Below are 24,163 nucleotides of genomic sequence, written 5' to 3'. Positions count from 1 at the left end.
GGGGGGTGGGGGGGGGGAGGAAGGGGGAGTATTCTAACAGAGGACATAATGGTCAATTTCATTTGAGATAGAACAGATAAACAGAATACAATATACAAAACGATACAACAAGGAATGAAATAAAAAAACCTTAACCCCCCTGTTAAAATCTAGTCCTTCTAATTATATTTTAGATTTACCAATAAATCATATGCAAACAGCAGACCACAGCGGATGATAGACATAAAAATCAATTGAATGAAAATGAATTCTAGTCGAAGTCTGTATATGTGACAAGGAGGACCAGTTGCATTGCAAAGACATTAGATAAATCCTTTCAATCCTCTCCAATAAACATGTATCCTGTTTCTATCATCTAAAAGAGAGTAAGAACAACATAGACGAAGACAAGGGAAACATCAGCAAGACAAAGATATATGTAGCGTAACATATAGGAGAGAGAAAAGGAGAGAGTAGCTCTTTATTCAAAAGTGTATCTTTCTCTTCTCGATTCTGATAAAATTTGGATATTCAAAGGATAGCAAAAGAATGAATCAATAAAGTAAAAAGTTCATACACAATAGTAAGATAAAACAGGGTTTGTACTTTCTCTTCTTCTCCTTTTTCAATGAAAAGGGAAAAAGTTATTTGTACTTAATCCAAAAGAGTAAGATAAAATAACTTGGAATATTTCTGCCACTGAACTGAACGACCTCTGGAATGTTCAAGAGCAGAACTCACCAAATTTCACCGGCATGGCCATGTTCGTGAAAATTTGCCAATTCATCTGCATATGTGGCATCCCAATAGCTTTGCAGACCCAACATTGACGGCTCCACTTCAGCATCTGGAGCTTCCTTGTCCGAACTGCTCCCACAATATAAACATGATGGTCTTAATATCACCCGTCAAGCTATCATTTGAACCAAAATGTTACCTCCACAAAAGCCATAGATCATTGACACAAAATGCTATCACTGCCATAACCATAGGAATACCGTTTAAAGAATGAAAAAAACCAGGAACATAAGATTAACAATTGGGAATCAGATGATAAGTCAAAATTTTTAGCACTTTCAACTCAGTTTCTGTTACTGCCCTGAATCCTCACAAATTGTAGACTGGCATTTTTCGAAATTGAACAAGTGATGTGAGAAGGTATCTATGAAATGGAATACAAGAGAGAATCCAAGCTTTAAAATAATATGGTTCTTCAAGAAACTAAGAAAGTCTACTAACCTTCAAACTCTTTTCTAAGGTTTAAAAAAAAGGCAGGACCACATTTTCAAACAAAGTCTTCCCATCACAAATGATAGATCACAGTGAGATCCAACATCCAAACACATCGAAGAAGCAGATTACATCCAACAAGGAACATATCACTACTTTAATGCATCAGATATTCACATATCATTACTCCAATGTCAACAAATGAAAACTTCACAAGCGAAACAAAGAAGTAGTAGTAGTAGTAGCAATAGTAGTAGTATAACTAGCAGTAATTATAACAATAAGGAAACAGAAGCAGAAAATTTGGTACCTGTAATCTGATGCTGCACGGAAGGTGCCTGTGGAAAGCGCATCACAGGCATCGACGTGTCGCTGCTCGTCATCCAAAGTGCTTCCATAATCGCTCTTTATGGACCACGAATCGGCGGCAACAGATCGATCATCATCAGAGATGAGGTCGGCCGTGGTCGTTACTCGCGTATGCGAAATTTCCGCATCTTCTGGGGGCCATCGGATTCCGGCCATAGTTGTAATAACAGTGAGAAAGTGAAGCAAAACCCTAAAATGAGAGAGAAGCAGTAGAGAAGAATCCTAGGAAAAGGATGGAAAGCTTAGATAGTTGGAAAACAGAGACGCGAAAGAATGTCCGCAATAAGGATTGACTAACAGCGATGGAAGTTAACGAGCATGCGCACTTCGAGGATTTTGGATCAGTTGAAAAGCCATGTACTTTATTCATGGCCTGGTTTTCTGGTTTCTTCCTCTGTTAATTGATCAACTATCACCCACTTATCAGAGACTAAACTGATACGAAAATACAATAATACCCCTCTCTCTCTCTCTATGGGCAGCCCAGCCGCTAGATGGGATATGGATGATTGAATCCCCTCTAAATATAAGCAGTCCTTATACATGGGTGGTCTTGTTGAACAACTTAAATTTTGTCTCTTTGTGTATGTCCTTGTATTATTTCTTTGCTATATGTTCATATACATACGTTTTACCAATAAAAAAAAAAATATATATATATATATATATATACATACGTTTTTGTGTTATATACAATTCTATACAAGTATATAATTTTGTGTATTTGTAAATGATTTTGTGCGTTACTCAAATCGGAACAAAACATTATTTCGCAATAGAATTTCAATAATGTGACAATTTTACATTGATCTAATAGAATTCAACCTCATAATCGGCTTACAAGGTGAGGGAACTCAAGGCCATAACAATTCACATTAATTTACTTTTGAAACAAATGTGGGATTGTAACATGTCATCACACTTTCGAACCCAATGTCCATGGCAGCACACTCAAGATCAGATAACCTCTAGATCAAATAGTCTTTTTTAAGCAGTTTCCACTATACTCCATGGTTTTTATTTGATCACAAGTAGTATTTTCTTAGTGGCTCTCACTCTGGTGCCAAGTCGTTCTTTCCACGGCTAGTTTGGGCCGAAGATCGATTGCTCTGATATCACTAATATGGACCTAGAAGAATTCAACCCCATAAAATCAGTCTATAAAGTGAAAAAACCCAAGATCATATCAACCCATATCAATTTACTTGTGAAATTAACGTGGATCAATCGGGATATGACTGTTATGGGACCATAAAACTACCTATGCAGTCGCAGGGAAAAACATTTTTCTGATACGAGTCGTGTAGAGAAACTTAGTCCCTAATTCATGCATCAAAAGGTGAAAAAATGAATCATTCAGAACCAGAACTAGTACAACCCAATAATTCTTGTTTCTTTACCTCCTTTAAAAAAAAAAAAAAAAGAGAGAGAGAAAAAAAAAACAGCCTAGTTTCAGTAATGATATTTGGTTCATAACCTATTCAAAGGCTAAAAAAAAATTGATTTCCATAATAAGCAAAGGAAATTAAGAAAGGGACGCAAGAATTTGACAGGTTACTTGACAATCCAAAATGATCAAATTCTATTTTGGTTCAAGAGATGAGTAATTATGCAAATAATGCATTTGGATGAGTATATAGATCCCTAATTAGTAAAAAGTTAGAACTTTCTGAAGCATATATTTATAAGAACAAGTAGCTTTTGCAAATTCTTCTTCCAAAAGAATACAATCATTTCTCTATCTCTGGTATAAAAATCAAGTAAACAGCGATTAATCACTGTATCACACCAAAAAATTATTCTCCCATCTTCTAAAACAGGAGACATCACTTTAGAGTTTAGACAAGTCGATCACCTACACCTAGCAGGAGCACGCAAGGGCTCCTCTGTTATGGTCTCTAATAAAGGCTTTTTCGATCTAGACACTGACAATCTTTGCTTGAATTCCGAGACAGAGAAGTCTTCAACATCATCCAATTTCAATCTTGGAAACGCTTCTTCACTTCCCTGCAAATTATTAACAACCGGCGTGATCCTCTTTCCACCGGACTCAGACAAGATCCTGGATTTCCCACCGGAAGCTCGTCTGGCGGTCATCAATAGCCCTCCCACGTCGACCGCAGTGATAAAGGAATTCAGTCTCTTCATGGGGAACAAAACGTAGACGTTACCCATCTCTAATTCCTCATCAGCGTTGAGCGCAGAGAATCTACGGCCAATCTGCAGCGATCTCGAAGTAACGAGGAAGTGGTTTGGGTTGTCGAACATGAGCTCGGCAGCGTTGATAGGTCCGTCGAATTGCCGGATTTCGCCGCTGGGTAGAATTACCTTAGCCCATCTGGAGTGTTTGTTGCCTGGAATTGTAGATAGAGTGCACGAGATGTAGTTGCCCATTACAGACGGACGAGAAGAAGAAATTGCAGACCAAGTGTTTGAGATAAAGACTGAACGAACCAAACTGGTTTAAATGTTGTGAGTTTGAGTTTTGGGGAATTGTGTTTGGGGGAGACATTATAAATATGGGATGGGTGGATGGAGATTGTGCCGCCGGGCCCATGGAAGATGGGAGATTCGAGCCAGTTGTGTTAGTTTGAGTGTTTGACATGGTGGAGGTGGTGCGGTCCTGGGTGGATCCGCGTCTAGATTTGAGGATAGGGAATTGGTAGGTAAAGGGAGTAAGGCAGAAGCAAGGAAGAAAAATATATAATCGAGGAAAGGAAATGTGAGGGGTTTGAACTTTTGATCTGTTTAGCAGTATTTCGCTGTCAATCCGTGTGGGCCTCTTGAGGCCTACCATATTGCGTTTGTTCTCAGACTCCCTCGTCCCGGCTAAGGACCATGGCCAACCAACGAGGCCTTCCCCGCCCCCTTTGTAGCGTTTCTAAGAAAGGCTTTCATTTCATTTTGAGAGAGATTGTCCACCAGTTAGTAGTTAATAACTGTCAGATCATGAAATATTTTATTTAACTATTAGAAAATAATTTTTATTTTTCTTAATTTTTATTTTATTCTCATGAAAATATATTAGGGGCAAAATGGTTGCAAGTTTGGTGATGTATATGGGGAATGCAATTCATGTAACTAAGGGTGTCAAACCGTCGATTCGGCTTAACTGATAAGGGTTTGATCCAATCAGTTTTGGTTTGGTCGGATTGATTTCAGTCATTTCAACTAATTCGATATCATTTTTAACACCCCTACCAATATTGGATTTCTACCACATAGTGTGCTAGTCTTTGAATGGGGGAGGTAACCATGTAGGCTTTTTTTGGTTGCATACTTCCACTTCTTTTAATTTTTCTTGCAACAAATTGAAGTAATATTAGTCACATGTTAAATTTGGGACCCTAATTCAATCGTATGGTCCACTTATGTTATATATATTTTTTAGTATTTTCAATTGTGCAAAATTGTCGAAAGACGACTTTTCTTTAAATCATTTTCTTTTGTTAGTTATTGACACAAAAGTTGGGGAGAATGGGGCATAGTTCTCACCAAAATTTAGACCACACCTAAAGTACCAACTACTCAACTTGTTTTAGAAGGCATGTTGTTAATTTGGGTGATAAACATCATTCTAATTATTAATAACTACATCCCACAAACGTAATTGACACGCTATTCAAATTCTCATTAATTTATGTGTTAATATTCAATTCAATGACTCAATAGAACTATCCTAAAATTTGAACATTAACCTCCTGCGTATGTTCGTGCATCCTTAAATAATCGTCCATCCTTTTGATAATCATTAAATTATAATGTTTTAGTTTGTGACATAGCTTACTTATTTGGTATGAAACTTGACATGTGAGCTAGGTACCTTAGGATATACTTGTCCATATAGTTTCAGCCTTATTCTATGTATCCACTGTAACAAATAACCATTCTTCCACCTATTTTCTAGACACGCTCATCATGAGAAACAACACATATAAAAATTGAATATAATTATTGTCATATAGGAAAAAATATGGATCTTTATAGCTTTCACCAAAAGACTTATATTTTTTATGTTGATTTTCTGCATAAGTTAAACCCATTTTTGTTTGACATTTTTTTTCCCAAAAATAAATCAACTTGTGATTAAAGATGCTCTGAAAGTGACTACAATATTTATGCTAAAACCCAATATTTAAACAATGCTTTAATGTAGTTATTAGTTAACATCTTCATATAATTATTGAGTTAGTGGGTGATAGTAATCATTACTATCACTATGCCTATAACTACAAGTTTTTTGAACAATTGTTTGCTATTTAATACCATAGTCCTTAAGTAGATGGTGACCATGGAGCCAATCATAGAAGCATGTGACTTCTAGGGCTGATCTTACAATAGACACAACTTGCTTAATGGAACATTTTTACAACTATACTCGATTATTGGACTAAATTGTTCACCTAATGCACATACATAGGCCATTGCATCACACAATCACTTGCCCATATGGTAAGGTAATGTGCACCTGAGTTGACTCAATTGAATGACTTGAAGGTTTTGCTCGAATTTGAACTACATAAGGAGGAAGGATGGGAATTTTTAAGAAATTTTAAGACTAGCAACCCTAACCCCCAAAGGATGTGTTGTAGAGCTACTATTGTTGGTCCTAAAAGGTAGTTATCTTACTTACTTTAACTCTTGACTTACATAAGAAAATAAAGTTTGCATTCTCACTATTAATTTAACACAATATAAGCATGGATTATAGATTGGTGTTGATATTGATATTGATTTCGACTGTGTCAGTATTGATTCCATACCAAAACAGTATTTTCATTAAAAAAAAAAAAACCCAAAAATAAAAATAAAAAATAAAAAATAAAAAATAAAACCCAAAAAACATCACATTTGTATCATATTGACCAATCTGTATTGATTACGGTTAATCGTAATACAAATAAGTTGATAGGAACAATCTGACATTGATTCTCTAAAATTGTAAATATAAAGGGGCAACATGTAAATCTCTCTCTTTCAAGTTCCACTATCAAAAAAATCTCATGTCTTTACATTGATTCTCTAAAGCCGTAAATATAAAGGGGCAACATGTAGTTCTCTCTTTCAATTTCCACTATCAAAAAAATCTCATGTCTTGCGGCAGTCAGCATCATTTCCAGTAGGAAGGGCACAACGACTGCTTTATGGGTGGGGGTCAGTGGGTGGGTCAATTGCCGCATATGGTGGTAAGGGCACAACCATCATTTATCTTTCCCATTTTCTGACTTTCCACACCATATGTGACTTATGTGAGTTAGCTTCCTCCAGCCCTTTCTCATTATTAATTCCTCTTAATCATCTTAGCTATAACCTTTATATCATAACATCTTTATATAATACATATTGCTCCATGATTTTGCTTCCACTCTATCCCTTTTAACTCTTTGACATGACTCACAATATCCCATACATTTTCATTGTTCTCTACAAAAAGATTTTTTTATCTTAATCATCATCCTTTAATTGAGTAACGACTTAAAAAGACCTGTTTTCTTCCCTTCCCTTATGAAAGCAAGTGTTTTCTTCTTTTTTTTTTTTGGGGGGGGGGGGGGTGTGGGTAAATTATGAACACGTGTATTATTCCTATTATGTGATCCACCAATTCATCCATCTTTGTACCCAAAAAAAAAAAAAAATCATCCATCTTTACTGATTAAGGTTGGCAATGGATCAGTCTTTGACAATTCCAATTCAGTAACAACAGTATAAATTGATCGGAATTAGAATTAGATCTAATCGATTCCGATCTAATCATACACTATTTCAAACATCGGAATTGAATTGATCGTATCAGTCAATTCAGATCGAAATTGGCCATGATCAATATTGCTTAGAATCATTGAGTTTTTAGATCATTGTCACTTAAAGATGGAAATCTGAAGCATTGCGCATGAATCATAATCCACAACCCTTTTTTGATTAAGAGAATTGAACAGCTAAGGATCGAGCTTCTTCGTAGGTTACCATGTGAAAGATACGGATAAATATAAATAAATACATAATAATTATTTTTATTCATTACTATAATGGTAACATAAGACTGAAATAGGGGGAAAATGCATATTTACGTATAATAACTAGCTAATTCGTTGAGAGAACTTTGCTAGTCTAGATTAGGAAACACTTAGACCAGCAGACCAATAGAAGGGTGTGCAGGAGTATATTCAGCACGGGGTTGTGTGGTTTTTTTGCATTATGCACAGTTTGGGTGTTTCCAGTGCTGGACTGGCAAGTTCTTTTTCTCTAATTATAAAATGATAATTTATATAAAAAGAAAGAGCATTCATGGCATTAAGGACTACTAAGGTTGGGGTTTTAGTCTCCTAATTAATTTCCGGAAGAGCTCTTATGTATAAAGTTTTTGGCCCCTTGGAGATGAATAAAATTCTACCTCATGAAGGGGTTTGCTTGTAAAACAAAAAAGGCTAGAAAATATGTAACCATTATACTAACGCCAAGTACCGCTTGGTATACGAACTTACCCACCCTGGTGACGAGGACAAGTACCCTTTGCATATTGCATACGCCATACAGATCAACTTACCTATGGGTGTTTCTTTTGAAAAAAAAAAAAAAAACTTACCTAAGGTTGTCAATCAGTATAGTGTAATTGCAATGGACCTTGGTTGATCCTTGGGACCACGTCTCCCCATTACCATCACTACTGGTTTGACAATATTGGATGGGAAAATATGATGAGGAGCTGCCATCTAAGGATAATAGCTTAACACCTGATTGGGGGCTCAATTCCTAATCAGGATAAGATTCAGATGAATCCATATATAATCGGAAAATAATCCTCTGTTTTTCTCATTCCTGTTTTTCCTTGTTTTGTTACCTGCAGAACACGACATGTGGACAACTTTAAGACCAACGCACCGGATGTAATAATCCTCATCCAACCTTGATCGTTGATCTTAAAGTTGTCCACGTGTCTTGTTCTGCAGGTAGCAAAACAAGGAAAAATAGGGATGAGAAAAACAGAGGATTTTGATCCTATATAATCTAGTCAGAGGTTTGAGTAAGAGTCAAGTTACGAAGGTGAAAATGTATGTCATAAACTGTGTCTTTTTCTTTTAAAGTTTAGTTCTTAACTAATTTAAGGTATTAGCGAAGGTTCACCAACGGTTTCAAGCTTCTTATGCCACTAATCTCAAGGCCCACATGCATGCTTTAAAATAGAAAGAAAAGACAAGAAGAAAATCAAAGAAAGTAATGATAAGAAGTGAGAAGGTTCCAAGAAGCATGTCTATTGTGGACAACAGAGTTAAATCAGTTGGTTGAGCTGTGTCGATCTCGTTCTAGGAGGCCAGGGCCTTGGCCTTGGTCTTGAGTTTGAATGCTTTTCACGCATTTGTAGTAGTGCTAATTCCTACTGTTGCCCTCTTTGCATTTCATCTCCATCTTTACACACCCTCATCTTTGCCTGTCCTCTAAGGATGTCACCACTAACCCCCTTATTGAGACACCATCCTATATAGTTATGGACCCTCATAAAAAATAAAAAATAGGGAAAACAAAAGCCTGCTTATTGTTAGAGACCGTTGGCCGTTGATAGAAGAGTTATTGCCAAAACATTCTTGGTTCAAGTAGTTAAAAGGGATGTGTTTTCTTTTCACATTTTTGTTCCTTATTCAAGTGTTCTAGGTTTTTTTATTTTTTTCCCATAAAGTTTTTGATATGTTCCTAATATCTGATTTGAGTCGGATTGATTTATTTCTTACAATTGACACTCAATAAATTGCTTAACAGCTCTTCTGTTAAGGCTTGTTAAAAATATGTAGCATTCTTATTGAGGGAGATATGCCCCATCGTAGGTTTTCTCTCATCTCTCCTCATTTAATGACGTGAACTCTCATATATATAAATTGATACCCATTGTAACTATTTTTCTCCTCTTGGTACATATGATGCCAATATAAGGAGACAGTGTGTTGATCCCTCTCCCATTTATTTATAAGTGTCTATGATTAATTGCTATAATCTATTTAATCCAATCATCAGAAAGGCTTGTAAGTTGTGCGGCTTTTATGTCTCTCCCTCCTCATAACATCCCCTATATATCCACATGACACTCCCCCCCCCCTCCCAAAGCGCATTGCAGGTAAGTTGGCAGTTAAATTTCATGGAGATGTCTGTGTCACTCTCTATAAGCTCCTCCCAATCCTCATATCCATAACCTCCACCACTTCCGCCTCCACTATCTCCTTCCCCTCCTCTGCCTCCACCTATTACCTCCTCCATCCCCCCTCTATCCTCTTCCTTTTTCTCCTTTTTCCTCCAACCCTATGCTCATTTCCTTCTCCTTTCCCATTGTTGTGCCACACTTCCAGCTCCTCCTAGACTACCACCACTAGCGCCCCTTGGGCTTAATGATGGTAGGGTGAGGATTACTTTATTTTCCCCACTTAAACATGGGTCTTCATTTAACGTTAGTTTTGATTTTTTTTTTTATTAATGTACACATTTGCCCTAATTGTATTTTGACTCACAAAATCATAACAAATAAATGATTGGATAATATTTCGTGAACCTATTTTCTTGATTATATAAGGATGTAAATAAATAGTTGAAATTTCGTATTTCAAATGTGCTTATATCCATTTAGAGGAATCCGTATTCAAATAATCGGTTAGAAACTATCTGAATCCATTCCATAGCTAATGAAAAAAAAAAAAAGAAGTTGGAAATCCAAATGGGCTTTTGTCATCCTGGCCCAAAATCACTACCAGCCCATGCCCGTCCCATAAACTCCTATCCAAGGTCAAAAGACTCAAAACTACTACTACCTACGTGCCTACATCAGGAATTGAATGAAAAAACAAATAAAGGCCATAACATGGGAAAGGATTCTTTATTAGACATTTGAGGTCAAGGGTTCAACCTGAATCTGGGTAGCCTCAAAACTACACCGAAATTCTCAAAAACAAATAGAAATTTTGACATCTGTCCTACAATTTTTCATTTGAAACCTGAAACTGATTTGGGTTCTCTTAAGAACAAAGCTAGTAATCCTAGTACCTTCATCTTCAGTCAGACCCAAATTGGAGTTTCGAGTATGGTATCCAACGCAGGCTTCCATGATCTCTCTCTGGAGTATCTTTTTGTGGGCTGTGGCTTTCTCTCTGGTGACTCTAATGTCTTGACTTCTGAAGGGAAGATACAAAAGTCACCCAAAACAGGAAATATCCTTCCAATGTTGTTGGAGCTTCCATGCTTCACTGCTCTGGAAGCTTTGTATGAGATAGATAATAACTCCTCATTAGTAAGCACCGAGTAGAGCAAATCCATGGGAAGAATGAAGTAGAGCTGTCGCTTTTCCAGTTCTTCATCGGCTGCGAGGCCTAGAATCCTGTGACCCACCTTGAGATCGTTAGAGTTGCACACGAATTGCCTTGGGTTCTCTAGCATCAGCTCAGCTGCCTTGATAGGTCTTGTGTACACCTCCAGTCTCCCATCACTGAACAAGACCTTTACTGCTCCACCTGAGATAATTGTAGGAGCACAAGATGTGCTATTCCCCATGATTTTGTGTTGGAGAGAGAGAGAGAGAGAGAGAGAGAGAGAGAGAAATGAAATGGGTACTAGTTGAAACTCTGAATTGATGCTGATATATATGAGTATATAGAAGGTGATGACTGGATTTGTGAGAGAGAAAGAGTAGTGAAATGGGTACTACTATGAAACTCTGGATTGATGGTGATGTAGGAGTTTGTAGAAGGTTACAAGTGAAATTTGAGAGAGAGAGAGAGAGAGAGAGAGAGGAAGGAGGTGTCCCATTCAATGTGGCCGGGTTGTGTATTATTTTAGTAAGGGAAGCACATGGTGAGGCATGGACGAAGGTTTAGACATTGTAGTATAGTTCACTTGAGGACACGGCCAACCAAATGATAAGACATGGAAACGAGGATTTTCTACAAGAAATGATTCATGTTTCAGTTTTCGTGGGTCACCTAACCCTAATTTTGTGCTTTCTGACAAGAAAAAAAAAGCGAATCGATCGGTTAAATGGGTCCCACATTCAACTTCTTTTCAAATATGTAAGAGTAGCTTCTCACTTGGTCCAAAACCCAGCCAGATCTTGATCTCTAGGTGGAGGGTCTCTTTCAAATATTAGCTTGATATCTTGGCTTTAACTTGAAATCAAATCACCCTTGGATTAGAGAGATTGTAGATCTGTTCTTTATATTGGTACTCACAGTATCATTGCCCCTGTTATAACATTGGAGATATGGTTGCATACTAGTGGTTGTAACTTCCAAGAGAACTTAATATTGCTTGTTTATGAAGAATCTTCCATTTAGCTAGCCTAATTCAATTATTAACTTCTGAGATTATTGGCTAATTTATTGTGATGGATTTAGCTTTTGGAAGTTAAGGGCTGGATTAATGAATATGTTATGTTCATCTTAAGAAGAGAAGAGAATAAATTGAAGGTAAGGACAAGAATTGCAAGAAAAGAGAATAGTGGTTGTTAGATTGTTGGTTAGCAGACTCAACATAATCTTGGTACATCATCAAGAGCCATTCATTGAGGACTTGACAATATTTTAGCTTTGGCAAATCATCTAATCAACCACCAATACGCAATAGTATATTTTTTACCAATGGGCATCACAATAAATGGTTCTTATAAAGGGGCCATTTAATGTGGAGAGAGAGAGAGTGTTGGGTTCATTACAGGAGATTGGATCCGTTGTTCATATGATCACCTGATTGTACAAGTCAACATCTAATACCTATCTCATTTTCTGTCATTATAAAGGTGAGGAGTGGTATATTGCAAGCAAAAATGATAGGTGTTGAATGCTAACTTGTACAATCAGGTGGAGCAACTGATCCGAACCCCCATTACAGAGAATGTGAGGGGACATGGGATCAATGGAATCTACACTCTAGTGTCGCACGGAATTTTTTTTTTTTTTTTTTTTTTTTTGTATTTTTTATAAGGAGAAATAAAATTTATGGTGAGCATGACAACTTGATCCTGTTGATGTCTTCCTCTTTCATTCATAATCACATCTGAACAAAATTCTTTTATACATATGTTTTATTGTGATTGTAAGGATTTCGAATAATTCATCAAAATATGAAAGCAGGATCTTTCAAAAAATGGATTCCTATAAGAATGCATAATTGTATGAAGAAATTTAAGCTAACCCATCAACTTTTGTATGGCAATCCTCATCCCACTTGAACCCAGCCTGCTGGGTAAGAAAAGGTTTGTTAATGGGTTTTGGCCAGCTACCTGATTATCAAATGTTGGGGCTTGGCTTGTGTATGCATTTCCCCTCCAACCCACCAAACTTCCTGGGCAACACGTTTGGAAAAACTCATTCTCATGGACCCATTTAGGAAGCTATTTTGAATCACATAGGCAATTAGTTTTGGCCAACTAGCCATTTGATTAATTACTCAGTTTATAGATTAGTCATGTGTGAAATCTTCTCATGTCATGTTTTGTTGTATTTTTCAGCGGTCCATGTATATGTACCCTTCATCAATTCTACCCCAGAAAAAAAAAATTTTTTGAAGCTTTGTTTTGTCACTTGACGAATTTTGTTTGAGTTGCAACTTGAATGCAAGCATGATATTGGAGTCAATTGCATCCACAAATTTCGGTCTGATCATTCCTACAATTTTTTGCATTTCAATGAATATTGTGGAAAAAACATTTCGTCTAAGAGGTCCACATTGAAATGAATCTTCAAATAGATCTTTTGCCAGGTGGAAGAGTAACATGGTAGTTTTTTCTGATTCCACCTGAGCTGCCAAGTGGAAAATATTTAAGATCGACCAAGAATTTTTAGATGGGCTAAAGAATCATTTCACAATATCATAATATTCTTAGACAAGACTTGGGGCAGATTCATATTTGATATTATTAGTATGGAGCGAGTTTTCTCACACCCATGGTCAAGGGAGAAGGGAAAATCCCTTGACTGTGAGGTTCGAATGGTATTTTCTCACACCCATGGTCAAGGAAGAAGGGAAAATCCCTTGATTGAGAGGTTCGAATGGTACAGAGAAAGCATTACGCACTAGTGGGGGTGCGGTATTATCGAACATTCATAAATAAGGGAGGCTGACATTTATAGTCATCTTGACCATTAATTTCATGGAAATTTTTCACCTTATCCAAATCTCTTGCAAATTTATTTAAAGCAGAAACAAGTCAAGCCATCTTTCTCCACATCAGAAGCCTCTTCATCATCAACAGAAAAAAACATGATTACCTTGAAATTCAAGTTCATCCTTGTTCTAGCCTTCACATTGGTTTTGTCTGAATCAGATTTTGTGCAAGGAGGTGGATACAATGTGTATGTTATAAACGACTTGGGTCAGAATGAGAATTTGAATGTGGCTTGCAGATCCAAAGACAATCATCTTGGTTCGCATATGCTCGGGTTCGGCCAAGAGTTTAGTTGGGATTTTGATGTCAACTTCTTCTCAACAACCCTTTTTTGGTGCAATATGGATTGGGGAAGCAAGCATGGAAGTTTTGAGATCTTTAATGCCAGAAAAGAGCAGTATAAGTGTGGGAATAGTTTTGATGGGCATTGTTATCGAAAGGTAAGAAAGGATGGCATATATTACAACAATCATAGAGATGGAGACTATTGGAAGAAGCATTCATGGTAGTATGTTTAAGGATACTTCCTCATGCATTATCAACTTAGAGACGGTTCCCTCCTTCCCCCTTTTAGGTAGATAAAGCTATACGGGCACCTCTAATCTTGAAGCCCATTTTGGATGATTTTCTATATTTAAAGTCAATTCCTTTGAGTCATGTAATAATAATAATAATAATATTATTATTATTTTGTGATGTCCTGTAATTTCTTATTTATTCAAAAGGAGATAAGCAACATAGCTGACTCTTTAGCTATAAGGGCTCTATTCTTAACGTGTATGACAGTTTGGTCCATTTTTTATTCGGAGTTCCATGATAAAATCGTCTTTCGTCCACAAGAGTTTTGCATATCTTTATGAATAAATATGCATTTACCTAAAAAAATTATTTTGATAATAAATTAGATGCTTTGCTACATGCCCGATGCAAATTTTAGGCAATGGGAGATCAATCCCATAAATAGGGGGTTGAGGAGAGAGAGAACATGTGAGGCCCATTTTTATGTGTAAATTGAGTTACACATTGGCATTGGCCTTGTACAAATATTTTTCCCTTAATATTATGATAGAGTTGTCCGCTTTTCCATTCCAAAACCACAATTACTGAAATAGGAAGAAAGACTAAAGGGAAGGGGACTGGGAGATCAACAGGGTTATGAACGAAAAACTAAGATTTAATTCTATTTATTGAAGAGGGAAACTTATTCTAAAAGGGAGAGAGGGGGGGGCGGGGGGGGAGAGGAACTCAAAATCTACAACAAATAAAAACCAAAAACAATATTATGGTAGCACTGGGGAGAGAAGCCCCGTGAGTAACCCAAAAACACACAGATAGCTTGTGGTAAAAATATTAATGCATGCCACCATCTAGTGTACAGTTTTCTTTTATTTTTTTTTATGGATTATCTATGTAATAATGGAAGGTGATATTTTTGAAGATCATAAAATAAATATCATTTATTCATTTTTATAATTTTTTTAATTTAAATCATATATAATTCTCACTTATAATTGAGGAGTGCACAATAATATCTAGAGTACTTATATCTATACATAGACATATATTGGATGAGTGCCAATAAAAAGAGGTTATGTGATTGAATTAGATTCTAAAATGGACATGTATCTCATCTAGACCTTATCCTCTCTATTTAACAGTCGAAATTGGCTTCATTTTTCTGTGTGGCAGAAAAGGCCTGTTGTGAAATTTGAAAAAATAACAGTCCATTGTGACAATGATAATCATTTTTCTTTTGGTCACCTATTCTAAAAAAAATGTGACCCCGATATAGATGGTAACTTTTAATGACACCTATTGGTGTGGCATTCAAATTCCTCTCCATACTAGCAACATGGAAAACCGTCTTCCATAGCTTCTTCTGGGTTGGTCATCTTTTGAGATGTGTCAAACTGTTTTAGGCTTGGTGAGCTGGCCAATAGTTGGCACGACCTTACCTTAAAAGAACTTCCACCAAAACCATTCCTACCATTTTGGTATATCAATGAAGGTGAAATTCCCATAGTGAAGAGAATTCAGTCATTTTGGAATCACATAAGCAGTTAGTTTTGGCCAATTAACCATTTGATTAAATTGATCATCATAATCCATCACGTGTCAAATTTTAGAGTTGAATTCAATCAAATCTTCCCAAGTTCCTGTCTTACTGTATTTTCAGTGGTCAATGTATATTCATGCATACTCCTGTAGTTCCTAAATTTTTAGAACTTTGTTTTGCCACATGCAAACTTCTTTTGGGCTAAAAGTTGAACATTTAAGCAGGATCTTATGGTCTATTCCATCTATAATTTAGGCCTTATCAGATCTTCGCCATGTGGGTGATATGTCGTCTTAAAAAGACTTCTAAAACTAGCCGTGCTCATAACAAAATGGACCGAGTTTTCCTAAGGCCACTGGCCCATCATGATCACATACAATAGGGAGGAAAAGAGAGATGAGGAGAGATGTGGTGTCACATATGGACCGTGTCATCATTCAATCACTGACAAAGGATGTCTAACAAAATTAAACAAAAAAAAAATTGATTACCGAAGTCTACTTGATCACATTATTCATGTATCAAAATTCAAGTTAATTAAACTAATTAATGGGTTTCATACAGAGGAAGTCGACGGGATCGTCCGGTGGGATGGTGGAAGAAAGTCGACCCGTAAGGTGGAAAATCAGCCTGCATTGTGCACTTTCCTGGGTAACATGATTGGAAAAACTCATTCTCATGGACCATTTAGGAAGCCACTTTGAATCACATTGGCATTTAGTTTTGGCCAACTAACCATTTGATTAGTTGCTCAATTTATGGATTATCCACGGGCCAAATCTTCTAATGTCTATGGTTTATTGTTTTTCCAACGGTCCATGTATGTCCATGCAAGTCCTTAAATTTTCAAAGCTTTGTTTTGCCACTTGATGAACTCCGTTTGAATTGAAACTTGAATTAAAAAACATGATTTAGTCTAATGCATCCACAAATTTAGGTCTCATTTGATTTGCCATGTGGAATATATGCCTTTTGGAAAGACTTATGAGCCATGCTAATAACAATCTTAAACTGAAAAATTATGAGGGGGGGGGGGGGTTGGGTTTTCACCCTAACCATTCCTACCATTTGCCATTTCAATGAATATTTATGATTAAAATATTTCGTCTAGGAGACCCAACACTTCGAAGGCTACGTTTAGTTGCAAAGGAAATGGGAAGGGAAGGGAAGGGAAGTGAACCGATTTTTTTTCCCTTTTGAGTCGTTTGGTTGCAACAGAAGTGAAGTGAAATTAATTTACCATAGTTGTTTGGTTGGATGTAAAATTGATATAAAATAGATGTAAATTCTTAAAAAATTAATAATCCAACCAAACTCCTCAAAAGAGATTTTGGGGGGGGGGGGGATACAAAACCCACCCAGCTCCACAAAATTTATATTGGCTATGTAAATCAGGTCATTCAAGGTCTGTACCAAATCAAACCAAATGTCATTAGATACTATGTTCTATCACTAACCAAAATAAACCATTTCATTTTATATATCAAATGAATGCAGCATAAATAAATATTTAAAATAATATAAAAGATTATCACAAAGAAAACCGTAATGGATCACAAGTGATAACGACCGAAAGACCCATTCCAAAAGTTTGGTCAAAACAAACCCAACAGATCAGTAATTCTCCATCTGGCTCAAACCCAAAGTCTTTTGGTCAAAACAAACGCAACTGAGTCGCGTGAAAGAGAGAGAGAGATCGTTGAGAGTCATGAGCGGGGTGAGAGTCGCGAGAGTGGGAGAGAGATATTGAGAGTAGGGTTTTTTTTTCTTCCTATTTTGGTGGGGAAATAAAAAGGAAAATTTTAATGGTTAAGTGATTTTTTTTTTCACATGTAAAATATATTTCCCTTGCAATCAAACATCTAAATTTATTTTTTCTGGGAAAAAAATTCCACTTTACATAAAAAATTTGCATTCCCCTTGCAACCAAACAAAGCCGAAATGAATCTTCAAATAGATATTTGGGAAACTTACAAGATTACACATTATTGGGTTTTTCATTTCTAAATTATCCACTTCCCGTTAAAATACACAATATTGGATTTGGATTGACAAAACTACTCAACACAGTGTTCCCCTAACCTTTCTTGCCAATTTTACCCTTACTTCCCTCCACCTACCCTTCTCCGATATTGGGTGGGATGGACATAGTGATCGAAGAAGGTAATGTTCAGGGGTAAAACTGTCAAAAAAATTCATGTTTAAGAGAGAAACATTGTATTGGGTAGTTTTGTAAACCCCAACAGTAAGAGTGTGTACTCTTATATTTTCCCTAGTGATCTTTTGCCAGGTGGAGAGTAGAAATATGATAGTTTTTATTTTTATTTTGTATCCCCACCTTAAGTGTCAAATGACAAAATTTTAAGATCCACCTATATATATCTTTTTAAGATCATAATACCTATTCTTAAAACGGGCTAAAGAATTATTTCCCAAGATCATAATATTCTTGGACAGGATTTGGGAGACAGAATCTGTATGGACCGATCGAGTTTTCTTACACTCATGGTGAAGAAAGAAGGGAGAAACTCTTGACCAAGATGTTCGGATGGTGCAGAGAAGGTATCTCGCACAAATAAAAGTGTGGTATTATCGAACATTCATAAATAGTGGAGGCTGACATTTATAGTCATATTAACCATTGATTTCATGAAAAACTTTCACCTTATCTAAATCTCTTGCAAATTTGTATTTGAAGCAGAGAGGCTTTAGTAACCAAGAAGTCAAGCCAGCTTAATTTGCAACTCCTCAGAAGCCTCTTCATCATCAATAGCAGGAACCATGAATACCTTGAAGTTCATCGTTTGAATGCCGTTTGCAGATCCAAAGAAGATCATCTCGGTTCGCATTTGCTTGGGTTCGGCCAAGAGTTTAGTTGGAACTTTGGTCTCAACCTCTTCGGAGTAACCCTTTTCTAGTGCAATATGGATTGGGGGAGCAAGCATGGAAGTTTTGAGATCTTCAATGCAGAAAAGATGAGTATAAATGTAGTACTGGTATTGATGGGCATTGTAATCGAAAGGTAAGAAAGGATGACATATACTATTTCAAGCACAGAGAAGGAGACTATTGGAAGAAGTATTCATCGTAGTTTTCAGCTTCTTCATACATTATCAACTTAGAGACGATTTCCCCCCTGCCCCTCTTTGCCCCTCTAATCTTGAAGCCTATTTTGGCAGATATTTTATATTGAAAGTCTTCCTTTTTTTTTCTTTTTGTTTTTTGTAATAATTTTTTCTTTATTCTGAGAACTAAACAGCATAACTGATTCTCTAGCTAGGAGGCGTTATCCATGATGTGTGATTTTCGATCCGTGGATCTAAGATCAATGTTGTCTATCCACGAGAGTTTTGCAAGTCTTTATGAATAAATATGTATTTACCTAATTAAAAAAAAATGAACTTAATTTGATAATAATATTAGAGGGTTCCTGCAATATTAATCGCATGCAGATTGCGGGCAATGAGAGGGATGGGAGACGAATCCTGTAAATAGGGATTAGAGGAGAGAGAGAAAACATGTGGGGCACATTTTTATGTGTCTTGGCATGTAGATTGATTCACACACTAGCATTGTGTGAATCTTTTTCTCATAATATTATGATAGAATTTTCAATTTTTGCATTCGAAAAACACAACTACTGAAATAGGAAGAGAAACTAAAGGGAAGGGGACTACAAGATCTAGAGGTCAATAAGCCATGATAACAAAATAGGTCAAATTAACAAAACAAAGAAAGTTACAATTAAAAAGGTACTAATTAAGTTTATCAAAACTACTTGTTCGATACTTCAGCTTAGGAAGGGCAAGTGTCATGTTCGCCAGAGTCTTCAGACTAAAAGGCCTAATTTCTGATTTTTTACCTTTCCACAAGGCCATGGAGAGAAGCTCATAAGTGTGCTCTGATGGATGAAATTGATCCCAAAACAAAAACTCATTAGGGTTCTCACAGAGTTTATAACCATCTTTTCCACATTGCTTAGTTCCTCCAAGAGTTCCACCACGACAACAAGCACTAGATGTGTTGAAGAAACCTGTTCAATGAAAAATAGCAAAGCTCAAACCAAAACTTGTTCAATGAAAATACCACTTAGGAGTTCAATTCAAAACTTTAAGGCATTAGGTGGAGATGACCTAATGATTCACAAAGACACATCCAAGGATGTGAAAATAGACATGGTTTCGATACCATGTTATATAAAGTGAAAAACCAAGAAACACCACTTGGGGTCCAATCCAAAATCTCAAAGCATTGATGAAAATGACCTAAGGGTATATCAAGACACATCCAAGGTACCAGATAACCGATGTGAGTATACCTCTACAATTCCATATCTTACCATAGCGTTTGGGATTTCCACCAAACAGTTGCACTATGTCATAAACTGCTCCATATACAACCAGGGTGCCAGGATATCTGTGAGGCATGTCCTTAACAAAACCTTCAAGGCCCAAGTGTATCTTATGGCCATCTGGTTCATCTTCTCATCACATTGATCTATAGGCGCACCAGGAAAGAGTGCTCTCGCTGGAACACAACCAACACAACCGAGTGAATGATACCAAACCTGCGAGCCCCAAGCTAGTAAGTCCGATTGATCCAGTGCTCTACTTCCACTAACATGGCGTTTGCAAAGGCTTCAGGACTAAGCAATGGGGTTTTAGGAGGTGAAAAATAGTTGAAGATGTCATTCGACCCAGCTTCAAAGAGGAAAAGAGACTTTTGGACAAGTTTCTTATCCATTTTGTTTGACTTCATCACTGTCTCAAATTGTTCTAGTTGATCATGGATAGATATCACCCCCTGCATCCCGCTCATAGCAGAGAACAGTCACGTTAAAGCAAACACCAATAAATATGAAGGGAAAAACAAAACACAGATTCACACAACATCAAGATTTAACGAGATTCACACACCGATGTGGTGTGCTATGTCCTACAGTGAAGAAGAAGATGATTCACTATATAGAAAAGAGGTTACAATGGAGATCGTTCAAGAACACCTAAAACAATGGCAAGAAAACTCACGCAGAAACCCTAACACGAAAAACCTTTAAATTACAATATTTGCTTAGTAGTACATTATATACTCCTCCAAGTCACAGGTCAAACCATACCGCAAGGGCTACGCCCCACACCCTGATACGAGATCAGTGTTGGGCTCAACCCCTCTACTATTACAGATCTCATAAAAAATTTTCATTCTGATCGCCATCAGAATATGTCGGAAGGGATTATTCTTCAAGACAGGTCAAGAATTTGAGACAAACATAACAAATCAAAAACCAAAGCTTTTATAATGATAACAACCAAGCTTGCCAAAAACTAAACTACATTGGCTTAATTGACTAGAAAATGGGTTATCGGTGGTAAGGCTGGCCTGAAAGAGTGTCTGAATCTGAAGCTTACAAGTTCTTTGTTAGTTTCCCGGAAGACACCGCTGCCGGCACTAGCGAAGTTGATTCCGTTCGAAGGGTAATACCTCCGGCTACCATTAACGACTTCCATCTCTACCTGCAAATATGGTTCCTGAAGATCGATGCCCAGGTACTCCGCTGCATGCATAGCAAGATCACATTATTCATGTATCAAAATTCAAGTTAAATGAACTAATTAATGGGTTACGTACAGACGAAGTCGACCACTGTTCTGCCATTAGTGAATCTTCCGGTGGGATGGTGGAAGAAAGTCGACCCATAAGGTGGAAAATCGGCCTGCATTTTGCAGTTCTTTATGAAATGATTGGTTCCGGCGTCAATATGGAGTCTCCAAACGAAAAAATTGTCCCAACATTGTATGAAGATGCCATTGATGATGAGGAGATATTGAACAAGGTTAGAACTTGCAAGATAGTGATTATTATGAGTGATCTCACCAGTTTTTCCATCTCTTCACTATTTTTTAAATAAACTATTTTTTGGCTTGGCCGTTCAAAACACAAGTCGATCTCCAGGTTTATATCTATTAGAAAGCTAGATAGAGAGAGAGAGAGAGAGAGAGAGAGAGAGAGAGAGAGAGAGAGAAGGGGGGGGACACGAGTAACATCCGAGGGGGTGTCGTGAGGAATTGAGGAATCAGGTTCCTCTCGCCCACACCCCATGGAAGGTGTGAGATGGGGTGGGGTAATTACCTGCAGTGAGTGTGTTGATATGTAGAGTTTGGAAAAGGTTTCAGCTTTCAGGGGGCGACAGTTTGGATCTCTGGCCTGTAACTCGCAAATCCCAGAAGGGATAACCACTGCATTTTATGTTGCATTTCCTTCCTTACCCCCCCCCCCCCCCCCCCCAGCCTCAACATACGCCAGATCCTGGTTTCCACTTCTTGTCTGTCCAATGAAACCTTCACCACCAGTGGAGCTACAAGCTTGAAATACCTTGGGCTGTGAATAGAATGGTCATATTTTTTTTTTTTTGGGGGGGGTGGGGGTTGACAATTGAAGGGAAGAGAAGAGGGGTTGATGGCCTTAGTGTTTCGAGCCTTTAGGAGAGGAGAGGGATTTTTTTTAATGAAAGGACATATATTAAGAAGACTGCTCGAAAGAGGAGAGATTACAACTAATTAAGTCGAGTTCCATCGAACCTGTATTAGCTGCCTTAGCAAAACAATTATTAGATTTAGAAAGTATTGAGCTTCTAAAAAAAAAAAAGTATTGAGCCAGTCAAACTATCATTGTTACTAATTCTTAGAAAAAAAAATTATATATATATATATATAATTTGTAAAATGAAGCACATTTGACCCTTTTGAAAAAGGAAGAATTATGATATAGTGCCCAAAACTATGGTATGACCAGCATGGAAATGAAAGCAAGTATAAACCTAACTGCAACATGGTTACATGACTAAGAAAAAAATTTGGGAAAATTTTCTTTAATTTACATGTGGAAAATTTAGAGGGAATACCCACATCAATCTAATGCAAAATACAAAATATTTCTAAAACATCTATATACAGCATTATATTAGATCCGTAGTGCAGCAGCATGTACATACGAAGCTTGAGATTCTACATAGATATTGCCATGTCGGCCATAAAGGCTCTGATATGGCAAAATTGGGGATAGGAGGAATCTAAAAATAAGTGAAAAAGTAACAGAGTAAACAATCTAATCAAATGCTACACTATTGGTGCTTGTAGTATGGACCTCGCCAACCAGGAGGTGGAGGATAAGATCCAGGATGCTGCGAGTGCGTGTTGTAGTATGGACCTCGCCAACCAGGATAAGCAGGTTGCCCATAATCAACGGGTTGTTGCTGAGGCTGAGATGGGTAAGGACTACTGGCAGCTGGAACATTGTAATGGGACGGAGGCAGTTGCTGCTGCGGAGAAGAATATGGCATATGAGGATGACCATATCCAGATACTGGAGGCTGCTCTGCCTGGTGGTAGTAAGGGTTCTGAGGCCAGGAAGAATGTGGCGAGCTCTGAGGATCTGGCTGCTGAGGAGCAGTAGTCCTCTGAGTTTGGTGTAGTTGCCCAACTGAAGGGTAATTACTGGGATAGCCACTGGGACCCTTGTCCTGAAAGTTAAAACCTGCCATTTGCCTTTGCACGTCTTCAATCATTTCTCGACATTGGATGTTTCTCGTCATCACAAAATCACTGCACTGCTGCTTTATATTGGTAATAGCATCCTGATTAACAATAAAAAAAGTCTTTCATCAATCACCTTTTATTCATCAAAATCAACAGATTGTCGAGAACAATGCTCAGAATACATTCTTTACTCTTTTCTACTGTTTCTGAGTACAAACCTATGAGAAAAATATATCACATATTGCAGTCTACTCGAAACTTAACCTAGGAAATTCCTACATGGTTATTTTAGCTTTGTTAGGACCCTTCAGAGCAACATCAGGACCAATAAAGTGAAGCAGTGGCCAAACAATCTAATGATAATCATCCACTAAACAAATACTTAACAAAAGAAGCAGGTAATTCAGTCCAGGGAATTAATGGACTCACTATGCTCCATGTGAGATGCGGAGAAAATTAGCTCCAACATTTTCTGTTTTGGACCACAATTCATGAAGGAACCAGTTTCTTACAAGTTCTTCAGCATGCCAACATTTTCAGTTTTAAATTTGGATCACATTTCACGAAGGAATGAGTTTCTTCACAAACTCTTCAGCATGTCAAAGTAAGATTGATTTGTTGAAATTTGCACAGAAGGAAAAGCAAAAATATCAGTATCTGTATTCACAGTCACATCAGAATCAGCAGGGAGGGCAGCTCCATGAAAAGCCCTCTTGAAGGTCTATAATCAAATTTTAGAAATCACAATGTCCAAAACAATGGCTCTTTTAGCAGTGGTATTTGCAGAACACAAAGCCAGCCATCTCCTTTTTTATCCCATAAACAAGTGCAGAGGTACTCTTTGGTTCCAACACCCCCCCA

General features: G+C 37.2%; 4 protein-coding genes and 1 pseudogene across 5 annotated transcripts in view; all 5 read right to left on the bottom strand.

The window, feature by feature from the left end:
- The window catches only part of LOC122080060 (EEF1A lysine methyltransferase 2-like), a 10,492-nt gene extending 8,490 nt beyond the window's left edge, over positions 1-2,002 (bottom strand). The window contains exons 1-2 of the mRNA XM_042646931.1: positions 1,520-2,002; positions 721-846 (exon numbers count right to left, since the gene is read on the bottom strand). Of these exons, the coding sequence (XP_042502865.1) occupies positions 721-846; positions 1,520-1,734 (341 nt within the window). The 5' untranslated portion in view covers positions 1,735-2,002. The remainder of the gene's footprint in view (positions 1-720; positions 847-1,519) is intronic.
- A 1,427-nt stretch (positions 2,003-3,429) lies between these two features.
- On the bottom strand, positions 3,430-3,972 carry LOC122079684. Its single transcript, XM_042646358.1, has one exon. It carries the CDS (start codon positions 3,970-3,972, stop codon positions 3,430-3,432), a length of 543 nt encoding a protein of 180 aa, XP_042502292.1.
- Positions 3,973-10,611: 6,639 nt separating this feature from the next.
- LOC122079682 lies at positions 10,612-11,103 on the bottom strand. The gene has a single exon (XM_042646356.1). The coding sequence runs from the start codon at positions 11,101-11,103 to the stop codon at positions 10,612-10,614; it is 492 nt and encodes a 163-aa protein (XP_042502290.1).
- Positions 11,104-19,451: 8,348 nt separating this feature from the next.
- Positions 19,452-21,784, bottom strand: LOC122080188 (annotated as a pseudogene).
- Positions 21,785-22,619: 835 nt separating this feature from the next.
- LOC122079625 (vacuolar-sorting protein BRO1-like) overlaps positions 22,620-24,163 on the bottom strand; it is a 14,705-nt gene continuing 13,161 nt past the window's right edge. For both annotated transcript variants that reach the window (XM_042646244.1, XM_042646243.1), the window contains exon 8: positions 22,620-23,400. In XM_042646244.1, coding sequence (XP_042502178.1) covers positions 22,888-23,400 — 513 coding nt within the window. In that variant the 3' untranslated portion in view covers positions 22,620-22,887. The remainder of the gene's footprint in view (positions 23,401-24,163) is intronic.

This window comes from Macadamia integrifolia, chromosome 5 (genome assembly GCF_013358625.1).
Source record: "Macadamia integrifolia cultivar HAES 741 chromosome 5, SCU_Mint_v3, whole genome shotgun sequence".
NCBI lineage: Eukaryota > Viridiplantae > Streptophyta > Magnoliopsida > Proteales > Proteaceae > Macadamia > Macadamia integrifolia.
Note: the sequence above shows the minus strand (reverse complement) of the source record. Positions and strands in the feature narration are given on the sequence as shown.